Source organism: Nerophis lumbriciformis, linkage group LG23, assembly GCF_033978685.3.
Source record: "Nerophis lumbriciformis linkage group LG23, RoL_Nlum_v2.1, whole genome shotgun sequence".
Taxonomy (NCBI): Eukaryota; Metazoa; Chordata; class Actinopteri; order Syngnathiformes; family Syngnathidae; genus Nerophis; species Nerophis lumbriciformis.
The window spans coordinates 28,659,189-28,684,858 of record NC_084570.2 but is presented as its reverse complement, the minus strand read 5'-3'; the positions used below and the strand labels follow the sequence as shown (position 1 = coordinate 28,684,858).

The following is a 25,670-nucleotide window of genomic DNA, read 5'->3' as shown; positions in this document are numbered from 1 at the left end:
ATAGTCCAGTGCGGCTAAGATATGGAAAGTATTTCGTTTTCTAAAATTTAGTGGGTGCTGCTTATATACCAGTGCACTCTATAGTCGGGAAAATGTGGTAAATACCTCTTAAAACTAGGGACATTTCTAGGATGTTCAATCTCGGCAGGTGGCAAACAATCACCTCGTCTTTGATCTCACGCCAGAGAGTGAAAGCCGGGGCAATGTTGATCCTCGACTGTCCTTATGTCCCGGGAGCGCTCTTTTTCTTTTTTTTTGTCTCTTCAGACAAAACTTTTAATTTCTTTGGTTGTTTTGTAGCTTTTGCCATGATATCAGTAATTGCACAAAAAACAACTTTAGGACAGAGTTTTGCATTCAAACTAATCTAAAGACGAAGTAATACCCATGATGCATTGCGTTCCCACGCCACACTTTCAAGCCCTATACTGTTTTTTTGCATGGTCCGCATTTTTTTCCTGTCAAAAGTGAAAGAAGGAATCTCTTTGGTAAGAACACTTTTTTGACGCACATTAATTCCAGGCTTTCGCAGGGCCGCGCAAGGTTAGAGCTGGCCCCCGGGGCCTTGAGTTTGACACCTGTGCCTTATTACGCGCCGCACAAGTGTTTACTTGGTTCTAGAACGACACATCTGCTTCTAAATGTGATGGGTGGCTGCAGTGGGAAAATATCAAAACAAAGCGAGAGTGGCGCTCTCACATAAACACATACTTAGGACTGATAATTACCTGTTTCCGTAGAGCCGAGTTTCTCCGTCCACTACACACACACACGCACACACACACAAAGAGAGAGAGAGAGGAAAGACTCTCTGTCATTAAGCCTATTTATAAGCACTCTGGTAACACATTTTTTGTGCACATATGTGGTGAATATCTTGAAAAAAACAGCAGCTAAATGACAGGCCTGAGTGTGGAAATGAAGCTGACACCCCACTCCTGTGTGTTCATGAACTTCCTTCCTCCGCCACACGTACCTGGCAAGGCAACAGTCGGTCTTCTGACCTACATGGGGGGAGAGAACCAGGACCCAGGGTGAGATGGTTACAGTAGACAGGCATGTGATTTGAACTTAATGAAAAAGACTGAAAATAAGCCGGGGGTCTGGGGGCTGCAGGTCCCCCGCCAGGTTCGGGGCGGTGCCCTGGTGGGGGGGACAAGGGGGCACCTAAAACATCAATGAAAACGAAATGTAGCTTTGAGACATACTATACAAGGGGTCTCCAAACTACGGCTTGTGGGCCAGATACGGCCCGCCAGCGTCCAAAATCCGGCCCGCGGGTAGTCACGAGTATATTTTTTTTATTTTTTTTTTAAATGTTATTTTTATTTATACTTTTTTAATCCATCCAAGTGGTCGGCAAGCTACAGTCCGCGGGCCAGATACGGCCCACTAGCGTCCAAAATTCGGCCCGTGAGTAGTCCCAAGCAAAAAACATAAATAAATAAATAAATTAAAAAAAAAAAAAAAAATATATATATATATATATATATATATATATATATATATATTTAAAAAAAAATCTATTTTAGTAGTCCCCAAACTATGGCCCACCAGCGTCCTAAGTCCGGCCCGCCGGTAGTCCTAAGTAAAAAAAAAAATAAAAAAAATAAAATAATATATATATATATATATATATATATATATATATATATTTTTTTTTTTTTTAATTCAAATTTTTTAATCCAGATACGGCCCGCCAGCGTCCAAAATCCGGCCCGCGGTTAGTCACAAGTAAAAAAATAAAATAAATAAATGTTTTTTTTCTCTGTTTTTTTTTAAATGATAATTTTTTGGTCAGCAAACTATGGCCCGCTAGCGTCCAAAATCCAGCCCGCGGGTAGTCCTGAGTAAAAATAAATAAATATACATATATATATATTTTTTATAATTATGATTGAAAAAATAAATAAATATATATATATATTTTTTATTAATATATATATTTTTATTTTATACAACATTATACACACACATATATATATATATATATATATATATATATATATATATATATATATATATATATATATATATATATATGGGACGGCGTGGCGCAGTGGGAGAGTGGCCGTGCGCGACCCGAGAGTCCCTGGTCCAATCCCCACCTAGTACCAACCTCGTCATGTCTGTTGTGTCCTGAGCAAGACACTTCACCCTTGCTCCTGATGGGTGCTGGTTAGCGCCTTGCATGGCAGCTCCCTCCATCAGTGTGTGAATGTGTGTGTGAATGGGTAAATGTGGAAGTAGTGTCAAAGCGCTTTGAGTACCTTGAAGGTAGAAAAGCGCTATACAAGTACAACCCATTTATCATTTATTTATCATTTATATATATATACACATAGATTTAAAAAAAAAATTATAATTATTTTAATCTATCCTTTCGAGCCCATCCATCGATCCATTTTCTACCGCTTGTTACTCTTGGGGTCTCCTAGCCGCTCAGGCAAATCATATTGTCTAAAAATGCATTTTCCCATCAATAATGTGACCCCATCATGATCGCGCCGCAGTGTCGGGTAATCTGCAATGAGACAGATATATATATATATATACACAGGTATATATATATATATACATATTAGGGCAGCAACTAACGATTAATTTGATAATCGATTAATCTGTCGATTATTACTTTGATTAATAATCGGATAAAAGAGATAAACTACATTTCTATCCTTTCCAGTATTTTATTGAAAAAAAACCCCAGCATACTGGCACCATACTTATTTTGATTGTTGTTTCTCAGCTGTTTGTACATGTTGCAGTTTATAAATAAAGGTTTATAAAAAAAAAATTTAAATTTTTTTTTTAAAAATACAAAAAATAAATTAATAAAAAATTGTCTCTGCGCATGCGCATAGCATAGATCCAACGAATCGATGACTAAATTAACCGCCAACTATTTTTATAATCAATTTTAATCGATTAGTTGTTGCAGCCCTATTATATATATATATATTAATATATATATATATACACACATATATATATATATATATATATATATATATATATATATATATATATATATATATATATATATAGTCGAGGTTTCTGTGGTTTACCTGTTAAACAGTGCTCAATACCGGGGTAGAGCGGAATATACTGTACGTTAGGTCAGGAGAAACACAGAGGATATATCATCCCTACAAGCCTGTTTCGCAGGTTTTACACACTTTCACTGTATAAAATCCCTTGACGAGCAGGGAAACCTGCAGGCTTGTAGGGATGACCTAACGTATATACGTATATATATATATATATATATATATATATATATATATATATATATATATATATATATATATATATATATATATGTAGCCCAACCCCTGGCCAAATTTTTTAACCCAATGCGGCCCCCGTGTCAAAAAGTTTGGGGAACCCTGGACTATAAAGTCATCACATGTCTGCCACAATCATGTGTGTTCTTAAATGTATATTCCACCTCTTCCATGTAGAGAGCAGTTTGGCTTTGGACTTACATGGTAAACAACTCAAATGAATGTGTTGTTTTATCCAGACGCATACATTTGTCCAAATGTGGCCAAGTAGACACATTGTGGGTTTCCTGGACGTCGTCAACATCGTTAAAAGAAACATCTAAGGAAGAGAATCCCTCTGCCATCTTCCACTAGTTTTTTTTTAATATATGAATCACCCGCTTGAATATTCCCTCTTCTCTTCTCTGACTCTCTTTGGAATGTCTGTTGTGATTTCCCTATCTTGCCTCTGATTAGCCTGTCCCTAATGTTTTGATCTAATCATAACCAATCTTGACTCATCATAGTTAACAACCAACCAATCATGGATGTTCTTATACGAAAACCAACCAATCATCATTGATGTTTTTTAATAGTTTGTTTCTTGCCCCTGGAGTTGCTGTAGTCCATTTCTGTCGTTCTCTTCTTTTGTAGCATGTAGCTTAGCTAACCGCTACATGGGTCTAAAAATAGCTAAGCTAAGGAAATCACTACTTTAAAAAAAAAAAAGGAAATGTAGTTAAGCCCCGTAGCTTCGATTTTTAAGTTAATCATTTTTAATGGACAACCGTAGTTTTTAACCACTGCAGCCGCAAGCCGGAATGGATTATCAATAACCGTACTTATTACGGGAAAACTGTAGTTGTTGGCTGGTATGGCAAATAGACGGATTAAGATTTTAACACACATTGTAGGTCGGAAAAAACGAAGAAAAACGGAAAATATATTTTTTTATTTTCACAAGAGATTTCCGACTATAGACGGAAAAATCCCATGCCTACATTAGAGCAGAAATGGTGCACAATACCGACATTTCCTGAGGAAAAGCCCCCCCATGCGCATCTGCAGCCCCATATGGCCGCCTTGACCGTGACCTCTACGTACAGAAGGTGTGTAAAAAGGGTGTGAAGGACACTCACTCTCTCCTATGGTCTTCTGGATGAGGTCATGCTTGGCCTCCAGCTTGGTGATGAGGTTCCTGCCTTCAAGGAACTCCTTCAGCTTCTACAGCGCACAAAAACACACAAGTGCACACTTTCAGGTCCATGTGGACTTGCTACTAAAGTGCTGTCAAAATATCAGATAAAAAGACTCGATTTAAGGAAAAAATACTAAAAATTTGTTAAGTTAAATACCTGCATGGACAAAAAAAATAAATAAATAAAGATATTTAAAAAATAATATATTGTTTCTTTTTTAATCTGTCCTGTCCTGACACTCAGAGGATGATCCATATCTGCTGTACAGATTTACAAGTGTTGGATTCTTCTCTTGTATTTGACTTTATTAAACGTTTGGGTAGAATTTTATTCAACAAAACCAGTTTTCTCTGAAGTAATATAGAAATGTATCAGAGATGTTTATCTATTTTATGGAGGAATGTAGTTAATCATAGAACTGGCGCTCAATGTTATAAAAAAAAGTATTGATTTTGAATCGAGAATCGGTTCTGAATCGAATCGTTACCCCCGAGAATCGAATCAAATCGAATGGTGTGGTGCCCAAAGATACACAGCCCTAACTGACGGATATTTTTACTAGATAAGACATTTTAAATTAAGATTTGTACATGTAGAAATTAGCAGGACCTTTAAGCGAGAAATAAGTATTTTATTCTGGGAAAAAAAAACAAGCATTATTCAACTTGCAATTTTCTAATGAAGCATCCTCGAGATGTTGCATAATCTTTAAACATGATATTTATATGTTGGGGAATGGTTATATGGTTATATGTTTGAATGGTTATTTTCTCCATTTTAACATTTTTAAACTAGATTGGAAAACATATATTTATTCATGCTAAAATTAAGATTATTCAATAAGTAGCGTAAATTCCGGACAATAAACTGCTACTTTTTTCCTATGCTTTATACCCTGCGGCTTAAAAAACGGTGCGACTTATTTACGGATTTTCCTTCGCTAACGCCCATAATCTTTTGTGTCCAAAAGTTTTCATTAAACCCAAGCAGAGGCACTGAAAATCTGTGTTATTGTTTGTGCTATGGCGCCATCTTTTGGACGAGTTTGCTCACTGCAGGTGCTGCGGGTTGAAAATGTACTTCCTGTTTTAATGCCTCGAACTAGAAGTAAAATTGTCCATAGCGTTTCTGCTCGAAAGGATTCTTCATTCATCACTCAAAGCAACGTTTGTAAGTTTTACAATATAACTAAAACTATTCTTACTTACTAAACCATCTCATGTGTGATTTCAGTAGGAGTGATTTCATACATATTTGTATGTACTATTGTAATGAAAACAAGCTAGCGTTGTTAGCATTAGCTAATATGCTAACACGTTTTCGAGTGTCTGTGTTATTATTATTAACTTCACAATGGCTTTTCTTTTTGTATCGTTTCAGTTTCACAAATTCCTCAGTATTTTCACCAAAATGTCACCGTGGAGTTATTGAGTCTGTTTAGCTGATTGGAGAGCTAGCTTGCGCAGCTAGTGGGTCCATGACGATGACTTCTGTTTTGTTTTATCGGCTGTTTTACTGCCGTGTTACTGACAACGTTTGGAAACAATTAAGGTATGTAAATAAACATTTACAAAATATTTCTTGTGTTGTTTGGATTAAAAAGAGATTGTTCAGCTATTACCCCCTTAAGTCGTTACCTTCTTCCAACGCTTTAAACTCTGCGGCTTACAAAATGGTGCGGCTAACTTATGGATTTGTCTTCGCTGACGGCCGTACAGCAAATATTTTTTTATTAAACACGTGCAAAGACACTTAAATGGTGCGTTATTATTTGTGCTATGGCGCCATCTTTTGGACGGGTTAGCTTACTGCAGGTGCTTCTGGGCGAATGTGAATTCCTTCACACCGTTTATAGCTTTGAACCAGAAGTAGAAGTGCCGTTCGATCTTCTGATCGTCCATAGCGTTTTTTCTTCATTCATCATTCCATGGAACATTTGTAAGTTTTACAATATAACTAAAACAATTCTTTCTTACTAAACCGTCTCATGTGTGATGTCTGTAGGAGTGTTTTCATGCATATTTGTATGTGCTATCGTAATGTAATCATGCCAGTGTTGTTAGCATTAGCTAATATGATAACATATTTACGAGTGTCTGTGTTAGTATTATTAACTTCACAAATTCCTCAGTAAATCCACCAAAACGCCACCGTGGAGTTATTGAGTCTGTTTAGCTGATTGGAGAGCTAGCTTGCGTAGCTAGTGGGTCCATGACGATGACTCCTGTTTTGTTTGATCGGCCGTTTTACTGCTTTGTTACAGATACCGTTTGGAAACAATCAAGGTATGTAAATAAACATTTACAGAATATTTCAGTGTAAATAACTACAAACCCCGTTTCCATATGAGTAGGGAAATTGTTTAAGATGTAAATATAAACGGAATACAATGATTTGCAAATAATTTTCAACCCATATTCAGTTGAATATGCTACAAAGACAACATATTTGATGTTCAAACTGATAAACATTTTTTGTTTTTGCAAATAATCATTAACTTTAGAATTTGATGCCAGCAACACGTGACAAAGAAGTTGGGATAGGTGGCAATAAATACTGATAAAGTTGAGGAATGCTCATCAAACACTTATTTGAACATCCCACAGGTGAACAGGCAAATTGGGAACAGGTGGGTGCCATGATTGGGTATAAAAGTAGATTCCATGAAATGCTCAGTCATTCACAAACAAGGATGGGGCGAGGGTCACCACTTTGTCAACAAATGCGTGAGCAAATTGTTGAACAGTTTAAGAAAAACCTTTCTCAACCAGCTATTGCAAGGAATTTAGGGATTTCACCATCTACAGTCCGTAATATCATCAAAGGGTTCAGAGAATCTGGAGAAATCACTGCACGTAAGCAGCTAAGCTCGTGACCTTCGATCCCTCAGGCTGTACTGCATCAACAAGCGACATCAGTGTGTGAAGGATATCACCACATGGGCTCAGGAACACTTCAGAAACCCACTGTCAGTAACTACAGTTGGTCGCTACATCTGGAAGTGCAAGTTAAAACTCTCCTATGCAAGGCGAAAACCGTTTATCAACAACACCCAGAAGCGCCGTCGGCTTCGCTGGGCCTGAGCTCATGTAAGATGGACTGATACAAAGTGGAAAAGTGTTCTGTGGTCTGACGAGTTCACATTTCAAATTGTTTTTGGAAACTGTGGACGTCGTGTCCTCCGGACCAAAGAGGAAAAGAACCATCCGGATTGTTATAGGCGCAAAGTTGAAAAGCCAGCATCTGTGATGGTATGGGGGTGTATTAGTGCCCAAGACATGGGTAACTTACACATCTGTGAAGGCGCCATTAATGCTGAAAGGTACATACAGGTTTTGGAGCAACATATGTTGCCATCCATGCAACGTTACCATGGACGCCCCTGCTTATTTCAGCAAGACAATGCCTGTAATCCAGACCTGTCTCCTAATGAAAATGTGTGGCGCATTATGAAGCCTAAAATACCACAACGGAGACCCCCGGACTGTTGAACAACTTAAGCTGTACATCAAGCAAGAATGGGAATGAATTCCACCTGAGAAACTTAAAAAATGTGTCTCCTCAGTTCCCAAATGTTTACTGAGTGTTGTTAAAAAGAAAGGCCATGTAACACAGTGGTGAACATGCCCTTTCCCAACTACTTTGGCACGTGTTGCAGCCATGAAATTCTAAGTTAATTATTATTTGCAAAAAATAAATAAAGTTTATGAGTTTCGACATCAAATATCTTGTCTTTGTAGTGCATTCAATTGAATATGGGTTGAAAAGGATTTGCAAATCATTGTATTCCGTTTATATTTACATCTAACACAATTTCCCAACTCATATGGAAACAGGGTTTGTAATTTAACAACCTATATATCTGCGACTGCGGTGCGGCTAATATATGGAAAACTATTTTGACTTCTAAAATTTAGTGGGTGCGCTCTATAGTCGGGAAATGTGGTAAATAGCTCTTAAAACTAGGGACATTTCTAGAATGTTCAATCTCGGCAAGTGGCAACTGACCGTGAAGTAGAACTGCTCCGTCTCTTGTTGGTTGGCGCGTCTCTTGGCGAGGCTGGGCTTGCTCAGATAGGACTCGCTGAAAGTGGACTTGACCGACTCCATGCTGTTGCTGTGGTGGAAGCACTCGGATACGTCGTAGTCCTCCACCGTCACCATGTCCTGTATGGTGGACAGCGTGGCCTCCATGGTCTTCTTCACCTGATGGGCCACAGAAGAAAAGATTGACTACAAAGCAAAAACGTACATGTGGTAGCCTGGTTCTCTCCAACCTCCTCGTTCTCGATCTTCAGCGTGGAGAGTCGGGACTGAAGCTGCTGACACCGCTGGAGAAGCTCGCCTTCCAGTGGCTGCTGTGCGCACACCACTCCCATCTACACACATGTCACCTTTATTCTTGTGGCTGTCGTTAGTAGCGGACTTTAAAAGGGGAACTGCACTTTTTCGGGTAATTTTGCCTATCGTTCACAATCATTATGAGAGACAAGATGATAAAAAAAAAAAAAGTTTGGAAGATGTAGCTAATGGACCGTAAAAGTCTCTAAAACAACTTCAAAACCCTCCATCAATGTTTTATATACACACTGCAAGTATATATATAATGTAGTAACAATCACCTTCATAACAATATGTAATATGCACAATATACACACTGCAAGTATATATATAATGTAGTAACAGACACCTTCATAACAATATGTAATATGTACAATATTTACCGAATTTTGATCATTTTAATCATTGCCAAGACTGATTTCTTCAGCACTTTGAATTCCGTTTCCAAGCAACACACGTCTGACTTCTGGCACAAATGTGTGTTCCTACTTCCGGAATCAAACGTGTGTGTGTGTGTTTTAATCATGGCAGACTTGGTGACAAACAACACAAATATTTTTGGACAAATGAGGATTCACAACCTTATGTTTTTGTTTCTGAGGATGAACTACTGCTTCTAGAGGCCAGCACGAAGGAAGAGTGAGCAGACGGAAGACAAGACAGTGAGGTGGAAGTGACTCGAAGCTGAAAAATGTGGAAATTGGAGCCAAGGTATTTCGACATAAATGGAGTGCTTTCCCAAATAAACCAGAAAAAAACGTCCCCGGCCAGCTGGACTAAACAGACAACTGTCCATCGAGTGAGTCACACTTTATATTGACCATGATACACGCAGCACGTCATGTGTGTTATTACAACTACAATACATACACTGTCTGGCTAGCTGTGTACAAACAAAACATGAAATAATACTTTACAGATACTGTAATATGATTGTTCATGGTTTTCACTCAGTACAGATTGGTGTCCTATCACATTGTGTTGTGTATTACTAAATCAAATGTGTTTTGTGTTGACGTAGAAGCTAGCTTATCTCTTTCTGTGGTTAGCTTTCACAGCTAGTACTGTAGCATGTTGATGTGTTAGTACCCTAGAAAAATAGTTCCTCAGTGTCCTCGCTTACAATAACAATGTAGCTACAGTTTGGTTATTATACAGGTTACAGAATGTAAATGAAGTATTGTTGACGTCTTTTGAATGCATTTTTAAAGTGATTTAGAGGTAGAATTGATTGCTAACATTAGCTGCATTGCTACCTAGAACCAGAGGATTTTTACATGTTAGAATGCAAAAAAAAAGAAAAGACGTGTCTTGTCTCTCATAATGATTGTGAATGATAGGCAACATAAAAAAGTGCACTTCACCTTTAAGTTGTATTGTTGTGTTACCGTGTCTCCCATGTGCGACTGGAAGTCAAAGCGAGCTGGGGGACAAAAGACGTTGTTGTAGGTCTCCATCAGCTTCTGTTTGTCCCCGTTGGGCTCCAAGCTTTCAGCAGCCCCCTCCAGGGTCTCCAGACCCGTGTGCTTGGACGTCTCCACGTTCTGTTCGGCGGACAAGTAGGTCCTCAGGGCGCGGTGTAGGCTGGCGTGGTAGCCCAGGTCACAGCACTGCACACACACAGAAATATCAGCATCTGGACTTGGTAAAGGGTACTTTCATGCTGAGAAATCATGTTGGGAGTGAGTGACACCACACTTTTGACCTGGTCTGGACTCGTACTAGACTGGGAGTCTTGAACCTTCATCACTTTAAGAGATAGGGGAGGTGATCTAACTGGTCTTTTCCAGTGCATCCGGAAAGTATTCACAGCGATTCACTTTTTACACATTTTGTTTGTTACAACCTTATTCCGAAATGGAATAAAATCATTTTTGTCCTTAAAATTCTACACACAATACCCCATATTGACAAAGTTAATTTTTTTTTTACATTCTTAGACTTAGACTTTCTTTTATTGTCATTCAAATTTGAACTTTACAGTACAGATAAGAACAACATTTTGTTGCATTAGCTCGTTGTAGTGCAGGATAAAAGAGCAATAAGGTGCAGATATAAATAAATAGATTACTGTGCAGATAAATATTATGCACTTTTGCATATGCATCCACGTTTATGGATGTATGTTATATTGTCTTTATATTCCAGCCAGTTAATCTGTTCTGTTCTATGTATATATATATATATATATATATATATATATATATATATATATATATACTGTGTATGTACATAGACTTAGACTTCCTTTTATTGTCATTCAAATTTGAATTTTACAGTACAGAAAAGAACGAAATGTTGTTGCATTAGCTCGTTGTAGTGCAGGATAAAAGAGCAATAAGGTGCAAATATAAATAAATACATCACTATGCAGATAAATATATTGCACTTTTGCATATGCATCCACATTTATGGATGTATGTTATTCTAGCCAGTTAATCCGTTTTGGGGGGGAATTGAGGGGATTATTATGATGCGTTCAAGAGTATTATGGCCTGAGGGAAGAAGCTGTTACAGAACCTGGAGGTTCTGCTACGGAGGCTGCGGAACCTCTTTCTAGAGTCCAGCAGTGGAAACAGTCCTTGGTGGGGGTGGGAGGAGTCTCTGCAGATTTTCTGAGCCCTGGTCAGGCAGCGGCTTTTTGCGATTTTCCGTATAGGAGGAAGAGGAGTCCTGATGATCTTTTCCGCCGTCCTCACCACTCTCTGGAGAGACTTCCAGTCTGAGGCACTGCAGGCTCCAGTCCAGACAGAGATGCAGTTGGTCAGCAGGCTCTCTATAGTGCCTCTATAGAATGTGGTGAGAATGGGGGGAGGGAGCTGCGCTCTTCTCATCCAAAGCAAAAAGTGCATGCGCTGCTGAGGTCTTTTTACAAGAGTTCCAGTGTGTAGGGACCAGGTTATATTGTCAGTTATCTGCACCCCCAGGAACTTCTTGAAGTCGACGATGATCTCCTTGGTCTTGTTGACATTCAGGACCAGGTTGTTGGTTCTGCACCAGTCAACCAGATGTTTCACCTCCTCCCTGTAGTCCATGTCGTTGTTGTCACGGATGAGGCCCACTACTGTTGTGTCGTCCGCATACTTTACAATGTGGTTCTTGCAAATTTATTACAAATAAAGAACTAAGAAATCACATGTACATAAGTATTCACAGCCTGTGCAATGAAGCTCAAAAGTGATCTCAGGTGTATCTTGTTTCATTGGAGTCCACCTGTGGTCAATTCAGTTGGTTGAACATGATTTGGAAAGGCACACACCTGTCTATATATAAAAGGTCCCACACTTCACAGTGCATGGCAGAGCACAAACCAAGAATGAAGTCCAAGGAATTGTCTGTAGACCTCCAAGACTGGATTGTCTCCAGGCACAAATCTGGAGATGGGTACAGAAAAGTATCTGCTGCCTTGAAGGTCCCAAATGAGCACAGTGGCCTCCATCTTCCATAGATGGAAGAAGTTTGGAACCACCAGGACTCTTCCTAGAGCTAAGCGATTGGGGGAGAAGGACCCTAGTCAGGGAGTTGACCAAGAACCCCATGGTCACTCTTGTCAGAAGTACAGAAACCTTCCAGAAGGCCAGTCCACCAATTATGCCTGCATAGTAGAGTGACCAAACGGAAGCCATTTCTTAGTAAAAGTTTGCCAAAATGCACCTGAAAGACTCTCAGACCATGAGAAACTAAATTCTCTGGTCTGATGAGGCAAAGATTGAAGTCTTCGGAGGAAACCAGGCAACGCTCATCACCAGGCCAATACCATCCCTACAGTGAAGCATGGTGGAGGCAGCATCATGCTGCGGGGGTGTTTTTCAGCGGCAGGAACTAAGAGACTAGTCAGGATTGTATTGTAAATATATATTATTTTTATGACTTGTTAAAAAAAGAAAAAGAAACCCAAGGCAAAACAATGGTTAATAAAATTTTATGATAATGATAAATGGGTTATACTTGTATAGCGCTTTTCTACCTTCAAGGTACTCAAAGCGCTTTGACACTATTTCCACATTCACCCATTCACACACACATTCACACACTGATGGCGGGAGCTGCCATGCAAGGCACTAACCAGCAGCCATCAGGAGCAAGGGTGAAGTGTCTTGCCCAAGGACACAACGGACGTGACTAGGATGGTAGAAGGTGGGGATTGAACCCCAGTAACCAGCGACCCTCCGATTCCTGGCACGGCCACTCTACCAACTTCGCCACGCCGTCCCCATTAAGAAACAGAATAAATAATAAGATGGAGGGAAAGATGAATGCAGCATGGTACAGAAACATCCTGGATAAAAAAAAACAACGCTTTCCATTCAACCTGTGGAGAGGTGCTGCAAAGAGGAATGGTTGAAAGTGCCCAAAGATAGGTGTGCCAAGCTTGCGGTATTGTGTTCAAAAAGACTTGAGGCTGTAATTTCTGCCAAAGGTGCATCAACTAAGTATTGAGCAAAGGCTGTGAATACTAAAGTACATGTCATTTTTTTATTTTACATTTGTAAAAAATAAAAAATAAAAACCCTGTCACGTTGTCAATTATGGGGTATTGTGTGTAGAATTTTGAGGACAAAAATTTATTTATTACATAACAAAATAGTGTGAATACTTCCAGGATGCACCCTATGTTGTCCACTGCAGCAGTAAAGCGACAACAGCTGCGTTCCTGAGATGTTTGGTACTCACGTCGATGATGTCTGCGAGGTCGTGAATGTAATACTTGAAGACGCAGCTGTTGGTGGCCTCCAGCGCCAGCAGGTACTCGTTCCTGGCCTTGATGGCCTTCAGCTTGTTCTCCGTGTACTTGGCTTGTCTCTGGTGGGACGCAGCACGACAAGGAGGTCAACAAAGAACCGTCGGACGCCGCGTGAGAACATTCCCACCTTCTCCTTCATCTTTTCGATTTTTTTCACACTGGAGCGGCGGATGGGCTTGTCGTCGGCCTTGAGGCTGGCAAGGGCGTCTGGCGAGCGCGGCGTCTGGCGGTCGTCCTGGCGACCGGAGCGCCCCATCTGCTTCTCCTCCTGCTTCTCCGCCTCCTTCAGCTTGGACTCGGCGTTGATGCTGTCGGTGTTGTATATGTGGTAGGTCTTCATCACCTGGACACAGCAGCAGTGTAGGGTTGTATGGTATACCAATACTAGTATAGTATCGCGGTACTAATGAATCAAAAACGGTACTATACTCTGTTTGAAAAGTACCCCATTTTGTCACGTCGTGACATTGCTGGTTTTACGAGCAGAGGAGCATGTTCGGCAGCGCACACACACAGAGTACTTACAAGCAGACACGGTGTGTAGACATGAAAAAGAAGAACGGACGCATTTTGGCTTAAAAAGTAAAGATAAAGGTGAAGTTATAACACTAAAACGCCCTCAGGAAGAGGTGCTTTAAAACATGGCTAGCTAGCTAGCCGCTAACATCCATCCACAGTCTGCAGTGTTTTAGCTAGTTCTAAATCACTAATCTTGGCCTCCATGGCGACAAAAAAAAAAAAAAGTTTCTTACAAGTATCATTATCACTGCAGGACGAGGAATAGCTAAACATGCTTCACTACACACCGTAGGAGGATACAATAGCTAACCAGCGTCACAATGTAAACAAACACCATTGGTGGATCTACACCTAACATCCACTGTAATGATACCAAGTACAGGAGCGTATCTAGTCGATACTACCGTATTTTCCGCACTATAAGGCGCACCTAAAAACCACAAATTTTCTCAAAAGCTAACAGTGCGCCTTATAACCCGGTGCGCTTTATTACGATTCATTTTCATAAAGTTTCGATCTCGCAACTTCGGTAAACAGCCGCCATCTTTTTTCCCGGTAGAACAGGAAGCGCTTCTTCTTCTACGCAAGCAACCGCCAAGGTAAGCACCCGCCCCCATAGAACAGGAAGCGCTTCTTCTTCTACTGTAAGCTACCGCCCGCCCCCGGAAGAAGAAGAAAAAACGCGCGGATATCACCGTACGTTTCATTTCCTGTTTACATCTGTAAAGACCACAAAATGGCTCCTACTAAGCGAAAAGGATCCGGTTCATAAAAAGACGCAATCTCTCCATCCGCACACGGATTACTACCGTATTTCACAGCAACTAATATTCCTGTGAACCGCACTGTGGAACGGGAGCACGTACGGTGAATATTCGCACCACAGGGAATGAGAAGTCATCCTTCACTGTGGTTCTAGCTTGCCATGCTAACTTCCACCCATGGTGATATTCAAAAGGAAGACCTTGCCAAAAGAGACCTTTCCAGCCGGCGTCATCATAAAAGCTAACTCGAAGGGATGGATGGATGAAGAAAAGATGAGCGAGTGGTTAAGGGAAGTTTACGCGAAGAGGCCGGGTGGCTTTTTTCACACAGCTCCGAAGGCGAACACACCTTCACTAAGACGGGCAGACAGCGCCGGACGACATACGCCAACATTTGCCAGTGGATCGTAAATGCCTGGGCAGATATTTCGGTCACAACTGTGGTCCGAGCTTTCCGGAAGGCAGGATTCACAGAACAACAGCGACACTGACTCCCGATGACTTCGACGAGACGGAACCGGCCATTTTGGATACCACGCTTGCGCAACTTTTCAATTCGGACACCGAAGACGAAGAATTCGAAGGATTTACGAATGAAGAATAACTTCAGAAGGTGAGCGCTATGTTTATTTTGTGTGTTGTGACATTAACGTTCGAGCAACATTATGTTACTATTGCTCTACACCATTTTGAATTTTACTATGTTTGTGATTGCACATTTGCGTACATTTTGGGACAGAGTTGTTAGAACGCTGGTTTTCAATATATTATTAAAGTTTGACTGAACTATCTGACTGTTTTTTTGACATTCACTTTAGCGCAGCGTTTTTTTGACATTCAATTTAGCGCAGCGTAGGCGCGGCTTATAGTCCGGGGTGGCTTATTGGTGGACAAAATTATGAAATATGTAATTCATAGAAGGTGCGGCTAATAATCCGGTGCGCCTTATAGTGCGGAAAATACGGTACTATGATTACATCTATATTTTTTGGCATCACAACATCTTCTTTCGTTTAAAAAAAATGCATAATACGTTTATAAAGTCAGGAAATACGTCCCTGGACACATGAGGACTTTGAATATGACCAATGTACGATCCTGTAACTACTTGGTATCGGATCGATACCTAAATTTGTGGTATCTTCCAAAACTAATGTAAAGTATCAAACAACAGAAGAATAAATGATTGTTACATTTTAACAGAAGTGTAGATAAAACATGTTGAAACAGTAAATAAGTAGATTTTAACAGTAAATGAACAAGTGGATTAATAATACATGTTTACAGTTTGTCCCTCATTAGATTGACAAAATAATATAATATAAATGACACAATATGTTACTGCATATGTCAGCAGACTAAATGAGAAGCCTTTGTTTGTTTACTTACTACTAAAAGACAAGTTGTGTAGTATGTTCACTATTTTATTTAAGGACACAATTGCAATAATAAACATATGTTTCATGTACCCTAAGATTTTTTGTTAAAATAAAGCCATTTTGTGTGGTGCCCTTTATTAAATATCAAAACACATTTTGGTACTGGTACCAAAATATTGGCATTGGGACAACCCTACTCTCAAACTTACAACAGGAGAGATCTTGGTCGCACACACCGAGGCGAACATGACATGCGTTTGTATCGACACAACCAAAAAAACATTTATTTCAAAAACTAAGTGGTAAAGTGTGAGAAGAACAGCTGATGTCATCCGAAGGTCGGACCCGCCCGCAGACCGCGAGTCAACTGGACCTGGACTTGAATGAATCATGGATGATTCCTGTTGTCTGTGCTATTTCCAACATTGTCATCCAGACACTCCTGTAGTTTTTTCCACTACTCAAGTGTTTTTTTTCCTCCCACATGATAAAATGTTGGAATCTGCATCTCCAGGGGAACCTCTATTTGTCACCTTTTCGCTTTACCAACCTTTACATTGTGCCATGTCTCGGCGTACGAACATTTCATTCATTCATTCAGCTGACGTGGTTATTTCCACAATTGTCGCAACTTGCGCCGATCAGAGCTGAGCCAGTCTGTCTTAGATCACTTTGTGTGATCAGAAACACTTTCAATGTGTCCAAACTCTAACAGTCTCGTTGTGTGGCTTCGAGATGCTAAACAACCGCTTTGAGTTAGCGCTTTAGCTAGTTAGCCTCCGGCTTGGGTGCCAGTTCGAGGATTTTATTTTTGGTTTATATTTTATTTTTCCTTAGCAAGTCTTAAATTGTGATGAGGCCAAAAAAGATGCCAAATCCGACCTTTATTACAGCTAATGAGAAGGAACTACCGGGACACAAGCCGATGAAGGATCACCTTACATTGCTCGTTTGTGCTAACGCCAGCAGAGACTCCATGAAGCCACTGCTTGTTTATAACTCGGAAACTCAACAATGTCACAAATATTCCCACACACAAGATAAAATGATTTTCCTTTATTTGTTTTTATTGTAGCAACATGGTGGTTAACGTTTTGGAGTGCAACAACGAGACTTTTGTGTGTGTGTTGATATTTAACCTCGCTGTAAAGTTGTTGTGTTGAATGGATTAAAAAGATATTGTTGAGCCATTACCCCCTTATGTTCGTTTGATACTGTAGATTCCGGACTGTAAATCGTTACCTTTTTCCAGTGCTTTATACTCTGCGGCTTATAAAACGGTGCGGCTAACTTATGGATTTTTTTCCGCTGACAGCCCTAAAGAAAATAGTTTTTATTAAACACATGCAAAGACATGTTTGTGCTATGGCGCCGACTTTTGGACGAGTTTTCTCACTGCAGGTGCTTCTGGGCAAAGGTGAATTCCTTCACGTTGTTTAAAGCTTTGAACCGGAAGTAGAAGTGCCGTCCTATTTTCTGATCGTCCATAGCGTTTCTGATCTTAAGGGATTCTTCATTCATCACTCCATGCAACGTTTGTAAGTTTTACAATATAACTAAAACAATTCTTACTTACTAAACCGTCCAATGTGTGATGTTTGTAGGAGTGTTTTCATGCATCATTGTACGTTCTATCGTAATGTAATCAAGCTAACCTTGTTACAGACACTGTTTGGAAACAATTAATATATGTAAATACACATTTACAAAATAGTTTTGTGTAAATAACTCATTTCACAACGTATATGTCTGCGACTTTTAGTCCGGTGTGACTAATATGGAAAAAAAATGTTCCCCCCTAAAATTCGGTTTATGAACCATGTTCAAGAACCATTTGTAAATCGAGGTTCCACGGTACTTCCTCCCTTTTCATTAGTCCAAGCACGATGAAGCACACCCAAAATCTTCACTTTTGAAATGAGACAAGTGGTTTGTCTTACCGAGTAAAGTTCATTGAGAACCTTCATCAAGTCCTCCTGCAGCTGCACGCCAACCTCTTTGCTCTGTACACAAACACAAAGGAGAATGAGTAAATCACAGTCAACAAGGAGCTTTTCTTCCCAGCGTCGTCAGCAAGATTACACGCAGTCATCGTTTGTCCCGTGAAACTGGCAAACCAACTCAGGCAGGACTGACTACCCGCCATGGAAGGACTCAGGGGGTTCATGGAGGAGGGCGGCAGTGGACTTGATGGATGCCACGTCAAGAAAAGAGGCCGATCCATGGAACAGGAGAGAGGGTGGATCCCAGACATGACAAATGACAGTTGCGACTGACATGGGTGAAAAACTCCCTGCTCATTCTGTTTTCATATTACTGTCGTGATGGAAAACATGGATGTACCCTTGTACTATGCCATTACAAATTGCAGTATTTCTGTGAAAAGCGCATTCTGACCAGAGAATGACCTTGCCTGCATGACTCACTGTTAAACTGTCTCTTCTCCTTTCTCATTTCAAAGTGTCGGCTTCTTCCTTCCAGTAAACAGTGAACCATTGTCTCCAATGAGTTGCATCATATGCTCTCTCCCCCTCCAAACTGAGCCTACTCCCTCCCTCCCACCTTGTATTCAGTATATAAAGAATAATGCATCTCTCTCCTTATTGCGCACTCCTTACATATGTCGCTATCAATCAATCAAAGTTGACTTATATAGCCCTTAATTGCAAATGTCTCAAAGGGCTGTACAAGCCACGACATTTTCGGCTCAGATCCCACATAAGTGTTCCTGGGATTAAAGGCCTCACCTTTTCGCCTCCAAACATATTGCTGGGTATTGTGGCCAAACAGCTCAATTTTTATTTCCTTCAGAAGGTCTTATCTTTGTCCATGTGATGTCAGATGAAACAAAATTGAGCTGTTTGGCCACAATACCCAGCAATATGTATGGAGGAGAAAAGGTGAGGTCTTTAATCCCAGAAACACCATCCTACCGTCAAGCATGGTGGTGGTAGTATTATGCTCTGGACCTGTTTTGCTGCCAATGGAACTGGTGCTTTACAGAGAGTACATAGGACAATGAAAAAGGAGGATTACCTCCAAATTCTTCAGGACAACCTAAAATCATCAGACCAGAGGTAGGGTCTTGGGCGCAGTTGGGTGTTACAACAGGACAATGACCCCCAACACACGTCAAAAGTTGTAAAGGAATGGCTAAATCAGGCTAGACTTAAGGTTTTAGAATGGCCTTCCAAAGTCCTGATTTAAACGTGTGGACAATGCTGAAGAAACAAGTCCATGTCAGAAAACCAACAAATTTAGCTGACCTGCACCAATTTTGTCAAGAGTATTGGTCAAAAATTCAAGCAGAAGCTTGCCAGAAGCTTGTGGATGGCTACCAAAAGCGCCTTATTGCAGTGAAACTTGCCAAAGGACATGTAAGCAAATATTAACATTGCTGTATGTATACTTTTGACCTAGCAGATTTGCTCACATTTTCAGTAGACCCATAATAAATTCATAAAAGAACCAAACTTCACAAATGTTTTTTTGTGACCAACAAGTATGTGCTCCAATCACTATATCACAAAAAATAAGAGTTGTAGAAATTATTGGAAACTCAAGACAGCCATGACATTATGTTCTTTACAAGTGTATGTAAACGTTTGACCACAACTGTAAATATACACATATATACATGTATATACACACATACATCAAGGGATGGAATTGGGGGTTAAATCACCAAAAATGATTCCCGGGCATGGCCACCACTGCTGCCCACTGCTCCCCTCACCTCCCAGGGGGTGATCAAGGGTGATGGGTCAAATGCAGAGAATAATTTCGCCACACCTAGTGTGTGTGTGTGACAATCATTGGTACTTTAACTTAAATACATATATACACATACACACACACACACACACACACACACACACACACACACACACACACACACACACACACACACACACATATACAAACATATATATATATATATATATATATATATATATATATATATATATATATATATATACCCACACACAGTATATATATATATATATATATGCACAAACATATATATATACACATACATATATACAGACAGACACACATATATATGCATACATATATATCATATAATTATATATAATTATATATGTATATATATATATCTATATATATGCATTCATATACTTATATATAATGATATATATATATATATATATACTTATATATATACTTATATATAATTTATATATATATATATATATATATATATATATATATATATATATATATATATATATATATATATATATATATATATATATACCTCGGATTCAGGAGGAACAGTGTGGTTTTCGTCCTGGTCATAGAACTGTGGACCAGCTCTATACTCTCGGCAGGGTCCTTGAGGGTGCATGGGAGTTTGCCCAACCAGTCTACATGTGTTTTGTGGACTTGGAGAAGGCATTCGACCGTGTCCCTCTGGAAGTCCTGTGGGGAGTGCTCAGAGAGTATGGGGTATCGGACTGTCTGATTGTGGCAGTCCGCTCCCTGTATGCTCAGTGCCAGAGCTTGGTCCGCATTGCCGGCAGTAAATCGGACACGTTTCCAGTGAGGGTTGGACTCCGCCAAGGCTGCCCTTTGTCACCGATTCTGTTCATAACTTTTATGGACAGAATTTCTAGGCGCAGTCAAGGCGTTGAGGGCATCTGGTTTGGTGGCTGCAGGATTAGGTCTCTGCTTTTTGCAGATGATGTGGTCCTGATGGCTTCATCTGGCCAGGATCTTCAGCTCTCACTGGATCGGTTCGCAGCCGAGTGTGAAGCGACTGGGATGAGAATCAGCACCTCCAAGTCCGAGTCCATGGTACTCGCCCGGAAAAGGGTGGAGTGCCATCTCCGGGTTGGGGAGGAGATTTTGCCCCAAGTGGAGGAGTTCAAGTACCTCGGAGTCTTGTTCACGAGTGGGGGAAGAGTGGATCGTGAGATCGACAGGCGGATCGGTGCGGCGTCTTCAGTAATGCGGACGCTGTATCGATACGTTGTGGTGAAGAAGGAGCTGAGCCGGAAGGCAAAGCTCTCAATTTACCGGTCGATCTACGTTCCCATCCTCACCTATGGTCATGAGCTTTGGGTTATGACCGAAAGGACAAGATCACGGGTACAAGCGGCCGAAATGAGTTTCCTCCGCCGGGTGGCGGGGCTCTCCCTTAGAGATAGGGTGAGAAGCTCTGCCATCCGGGAGGAGCTCAAAGTAAAGCCGCTGCTCCTCCACATCGAGAGGAGCCAGATGAGGTGGTTCGGGCATCTGGTCAGGATGCCACCCGAACGCCTCCCTAGGGAGGTGTTTAGGGCACGTCCGACCGGTAGGAGGCCATGGGGAAGACCCAGGACACGTTGGGAAGACTATGTCTCCCGGCTGTCCTGGGAACGCCTCGGGGTCCCACAGGAAGAGCTGGACGAAGTGGCTGGGGAGAGGGAAGTCTGGGCTTCCCTGCTTAGGCTGCTGCCCCCGCGACCCGACCTCGGATAAGCGGAAGAAGATGGATGGATATATATATACATATATACATATATATATACATACACACACACATTACAGTGTCTTCAAAGTGTGCAGTTCTTTATTAAAATAGGGACTTTTGTCGGGGCTAGAACCAATTATTCATATTTACATTGTTTCTTTTGGGGAACTCTGTTTCATTATACAAACTTTTCGGATCACAAACCATCTTCAAGAACCAATTAAGTTTGTGAATGGAGGTTCCACTGTGTTCTGAGTGTTGGTTGGATTGTATTTTGTGTGCAGATGACGTCTGAGCAGTGCACTATTTTGCAGGCGCACACCTGTGAGGGGAACACTGACCAAATAAACACGGAGAGAGAGATAGCAAACGAAGCGGAAGAGAAACGATGAAAGGCCAAACATTTGTCGGGGAACACGGAGACACAAATTGGGGCAATTACTTCAAATCCCAGACAGCTTAAAAGGTCAGGGAGAGGATGAGCGCCATGCATGCTAGCGGAGAAAGATAGCCACATGGGGAGGATTTACGGTGAAAACAGTGAGGTTGCCACACCCTCCCTCTTGAAAGCCATCAGACTCAAACTACCTAAAAGCAATCAGCCGCGGCTGAGCCGTCCTATCCATCAACCGCAGTCAATCTTGACCTCTGAACCTCTCCTCGGGCCTGTGCTCGTCTGTCTGCCTCGACAAAACCACAACAGAGTACAGTCGGACTTCAAAACAAGACGCTTCATTAGGCCAGCTTGTTCATGCGGTTTGACTCATGAGTGTTATTTTCTCCCTACTTGACGACCAGCAAGTTCTTGTTAATTCTTCATTCATCACTCCAAGCAATGTTTGGAAGTTTTACAATACAACTACAACAATTCTTACTTACTAAAGCGTCCCATGTGTGATGTCTGTAGGAGTGTTTTCATGCATATTTGTCCGTGCTATCGTAATGTAATCAAACTCACGTCGTTAGCATTAGATAATATGCTAACACTTTACGAGTATTATTAACTTACAATGGCATTATTTTTGTATTGTTTCACTTCCCTAATTTTGCCAAAACTTCCTGTTTTGTGTCTTGAACCGGAAGTATATCCCGTTTTGTCTACTATTCGTCAATAGCGTTTTTGCTCAAAATAATTCTTCATTCATCACTCCAAGCTGTGTGTAAGTTTTACAATATAACTAAAACAATTTATACCTACTAAAGCATCCCATGTGTGATGTCTATAGGAGTGTTTTCATGCATATTTGTACATGCTATCATAATGTAATCAAGCTAGTGTCTGTGTTAGTATTATTAACTTACAATGGCATTCTTTTTGTATCGTTTCAGTTTCGTAAATTCACCAAAACTTCCTGTTTTGTGTCTTGAACCGGAAGTTATGTCCACACCATGACTGACAACACTGATATTAACTACCGATGGAAACAAACACAAACTCAGTCCAACTTTTAACCATAACTGTTGAAAAAAGAGGCATCTACAGTCGCACAAAATCCTTGATCTATTGAGGATTTGTAATCCTTTGGCAGTTTGTTGACATCGATTTCCTGCATTTGTGCATATTTTTATTGATAATTCTTCTGTTTTCCTAAGATATTGCAGCCAGGATTGTGTATGATTCTGAGCTGGGAATTAAAGGGTCAGACAATACGGGGCAATGGTGTTTTTTTTAATCAAAGTAGCAGTACAGTGGAAAAAATTACAATCCAGAACCGTATATTGTTGATCCTGAATATAAGGATGAGCTACAAGTTTTATAAGCTCTGCTAAACAGATGCAGCTTCAGTAAAACACTAAGCATCATGTAGCACAATTGCTAAGTGCTAAACAAGAAATACAAACTCGGAACATAATAAAACAATCAGTCACTGTGCAATGTCTGTTCTCCCTGGGATAAAGACAGATGGGATGTTTATATCTTCCCCTTTACATGAATAATTAACCTTAATCCTCACAAAGGGTAAAAAAAGCTCTGCTAAACAGATGCATCTTTAGTGAAACACAGCATCATGTAGCTGTATTGCTAAGTGCTAAACAAGAAATACAAACTAAAAACATAACAAAACGATCTTACTGTACAATGTCTGCTCTCACTGGGATAAAGACTGATAGGATGTCAATATCTTCCCGTTTAGATGAATAATTATTCATGATAAGGAAGTCTCCCTGCAGACACTGTCTCTTGTTGTGTGTTTGTCTCCATATCCGGATATAAATTTGATGTCACAGATAACAACTTCTAGATTCAAGGCTAAATCCTCCTAATATCCAGATGAGGGGCATGATTTATAATATAGAATAACTTTGATGAGCCAAGTCGCGATGATGCAGGAGCAGCAGGCCATCGCTGCCGGCTCACAGTAAAGCAGTAGAGGGCTACTTAGCTGTGTGTATCATTGCGCCGCTAAGAAATAGTTTGCTTTCGTTATCGCTTATCATAACAACATTGCTTATATTTGGTTACTATTCAGGTCACAATATGTATAAAGAGTATTGTTGGCGGATTTTGGATGGTTATTTAGAGTTTTTTTGGGGAAAAATACAGAGCCCCCATTGACTACATTGTTAGCACACTTTTTATGTATTTATTTATTTACGTCTTAGAATAAATAATAAAAGAGAAAACCATATGTGTTCATGTCTTATATAAGGATTATGAATGATAGACAGCACATCTCTTACCATGAATTGATTAACATGGATCCCGACTTAAACAAGTTGAAAAACTTATTGGGGGGTTACCATTTAGAGGTCAATTGTACGGAATATGTACTGTACTGTGCAATCTACTAATAAAAGTTTCAATCAATCAATCAAGTTTTCCATATATCCAGCGGGATATTCAGAATGGCAGACTGAATTTAAGGCATTTTGTGATATTTAAATTGTGTTTTCATATACTTTGCAGACTGTAAATACAACTGAATATGGTTTAATGGATACAAGGAAACACAATTATGCAAACAAAAGTCAATTAGTTTTTACACTCTAACTTTAAGAGTTAGTGGTAATACTGCCATGCTTTTATTTTGAAGCGAGTAACTGTGCATGCTGTGTGCAGAATGTTACTTTACTTGTTATTTTTAAAAAGAGGCACAAGACCTTACAAATTAATATTCTTATTTATATCATTATCTTTTTAAATCCTTGTTTAGTTAGTATTTATTAGCTTTTATTTACCACATGTCAAATTGATCAATTTAATTTAGGTACTAACTGTATATTTATGCAATACTGATACATTTTATTACCATATTTTCCTGGAAAATAATTTGCTACTTTTTTCCTACGCTTAGAGCCCTGCGGCTTATAAAAAGGTGCAGCTGACTGGATTTTTCTTTGCTAACGGCCATAACGCAAATGATTTTCATAAAAACACAAGCAAAGACACTGAAAAGGCGTGGCCTTGTTTGTGCTGTAGTGCTATCTTTTGGACGAGTTCGCTCACTGCAGGCGCTTCCTGTTTCGTGCCTTGAACCGGAAGTACCGGTCCACAGTGTTTTTTTCTCCAGTTGGTTTTGGCCTGGTTTGTACGGCGGAAAATGACCAGTTTTTGAGTCTGTTTAGCTGATTGGAGAGCTAGCTTCCGCAGCTGGTGGGTCCATGGCGTTGACTTCTGTTTTGTTTGACCAGCCGTTTTACTGCCCTGTTACAGACACCAATTGGAAACATTTAAGTTATGTAAATAAACATTTACAAAATGTTTCTGTGTAAATAACTCATTTCACAACGTATATACCTGCGGCTTATAGTCTGGTGCGGCTTATATATGGAAAAATATTGTTTTCTTCTAATATGTAGTGGGTGCGGCTTATATACCGGTGCCCTCTATAGTCCAGAAATGCTGTAATCGATTTAATCGATCAATCAGAGCAGTCTTAAGAGAGATTAAGTACTTTATTGACGCACATCTAGGCTTTCACGGGGCCACATGAAATGAGTTCGACACCTGTGCGTTAACGTGTACTATGGGTGCTGATCC

At 40.1% G+C, this 25,670-nt stretch overlaps 1 protein-coding gene across 2 annotated transcripts in view; it reads right to left on the bottom strand.

Annotated features, from left to right (window-relative positions):
• srgap2 (SLIT-ROBO Rho GTPase activating protein 2) overlaps window positions 1-25,670 on the bottom strand; it is a 231,242-nt gene that overhangs the window by 33,498 nt on the left and 172,074 nt on the right. For both annotated transcript variants that reach the window (XM_061984849.2, XM_061984850.2), the window contains exons 4-12: window positions 18,153-18,215; window positions 13,678-13,893; window positions 13,481-13,609; window positions 10,195-10,416; window positions 8,743-8,844; window positions 8,474-8,671; window positions 4,406-4,490; window positions 977-1,004; window positions 729-759 (exon numbers count right to left, since the gene is read on the bottom strand). In XM_061984849.2, coding sequence (XP_061840833.1) covers window positions 729-759; window positions 977-1,004; window positions 4,406-4,490; window positions 8,474-8,671; window positions 8,743-8,844; window positions 10,195-10,416; window positions 13,481-13,609; window positions 13,678-13,893; window positions 18,153-18,215 — 1,074 coding nt within the window. The remainder of the gene's footprint in view (window positions 1-728; window positions 760-976; window positions 1,005-4,405; window positions 4,491-8,473; window positions 8,672-8,742; window positions 8,845-10,194; window positions 10,417-13,480; window positions 13,610-13,677; window positions 13,894-18,152; window positions 18,216-25,670) is intronic.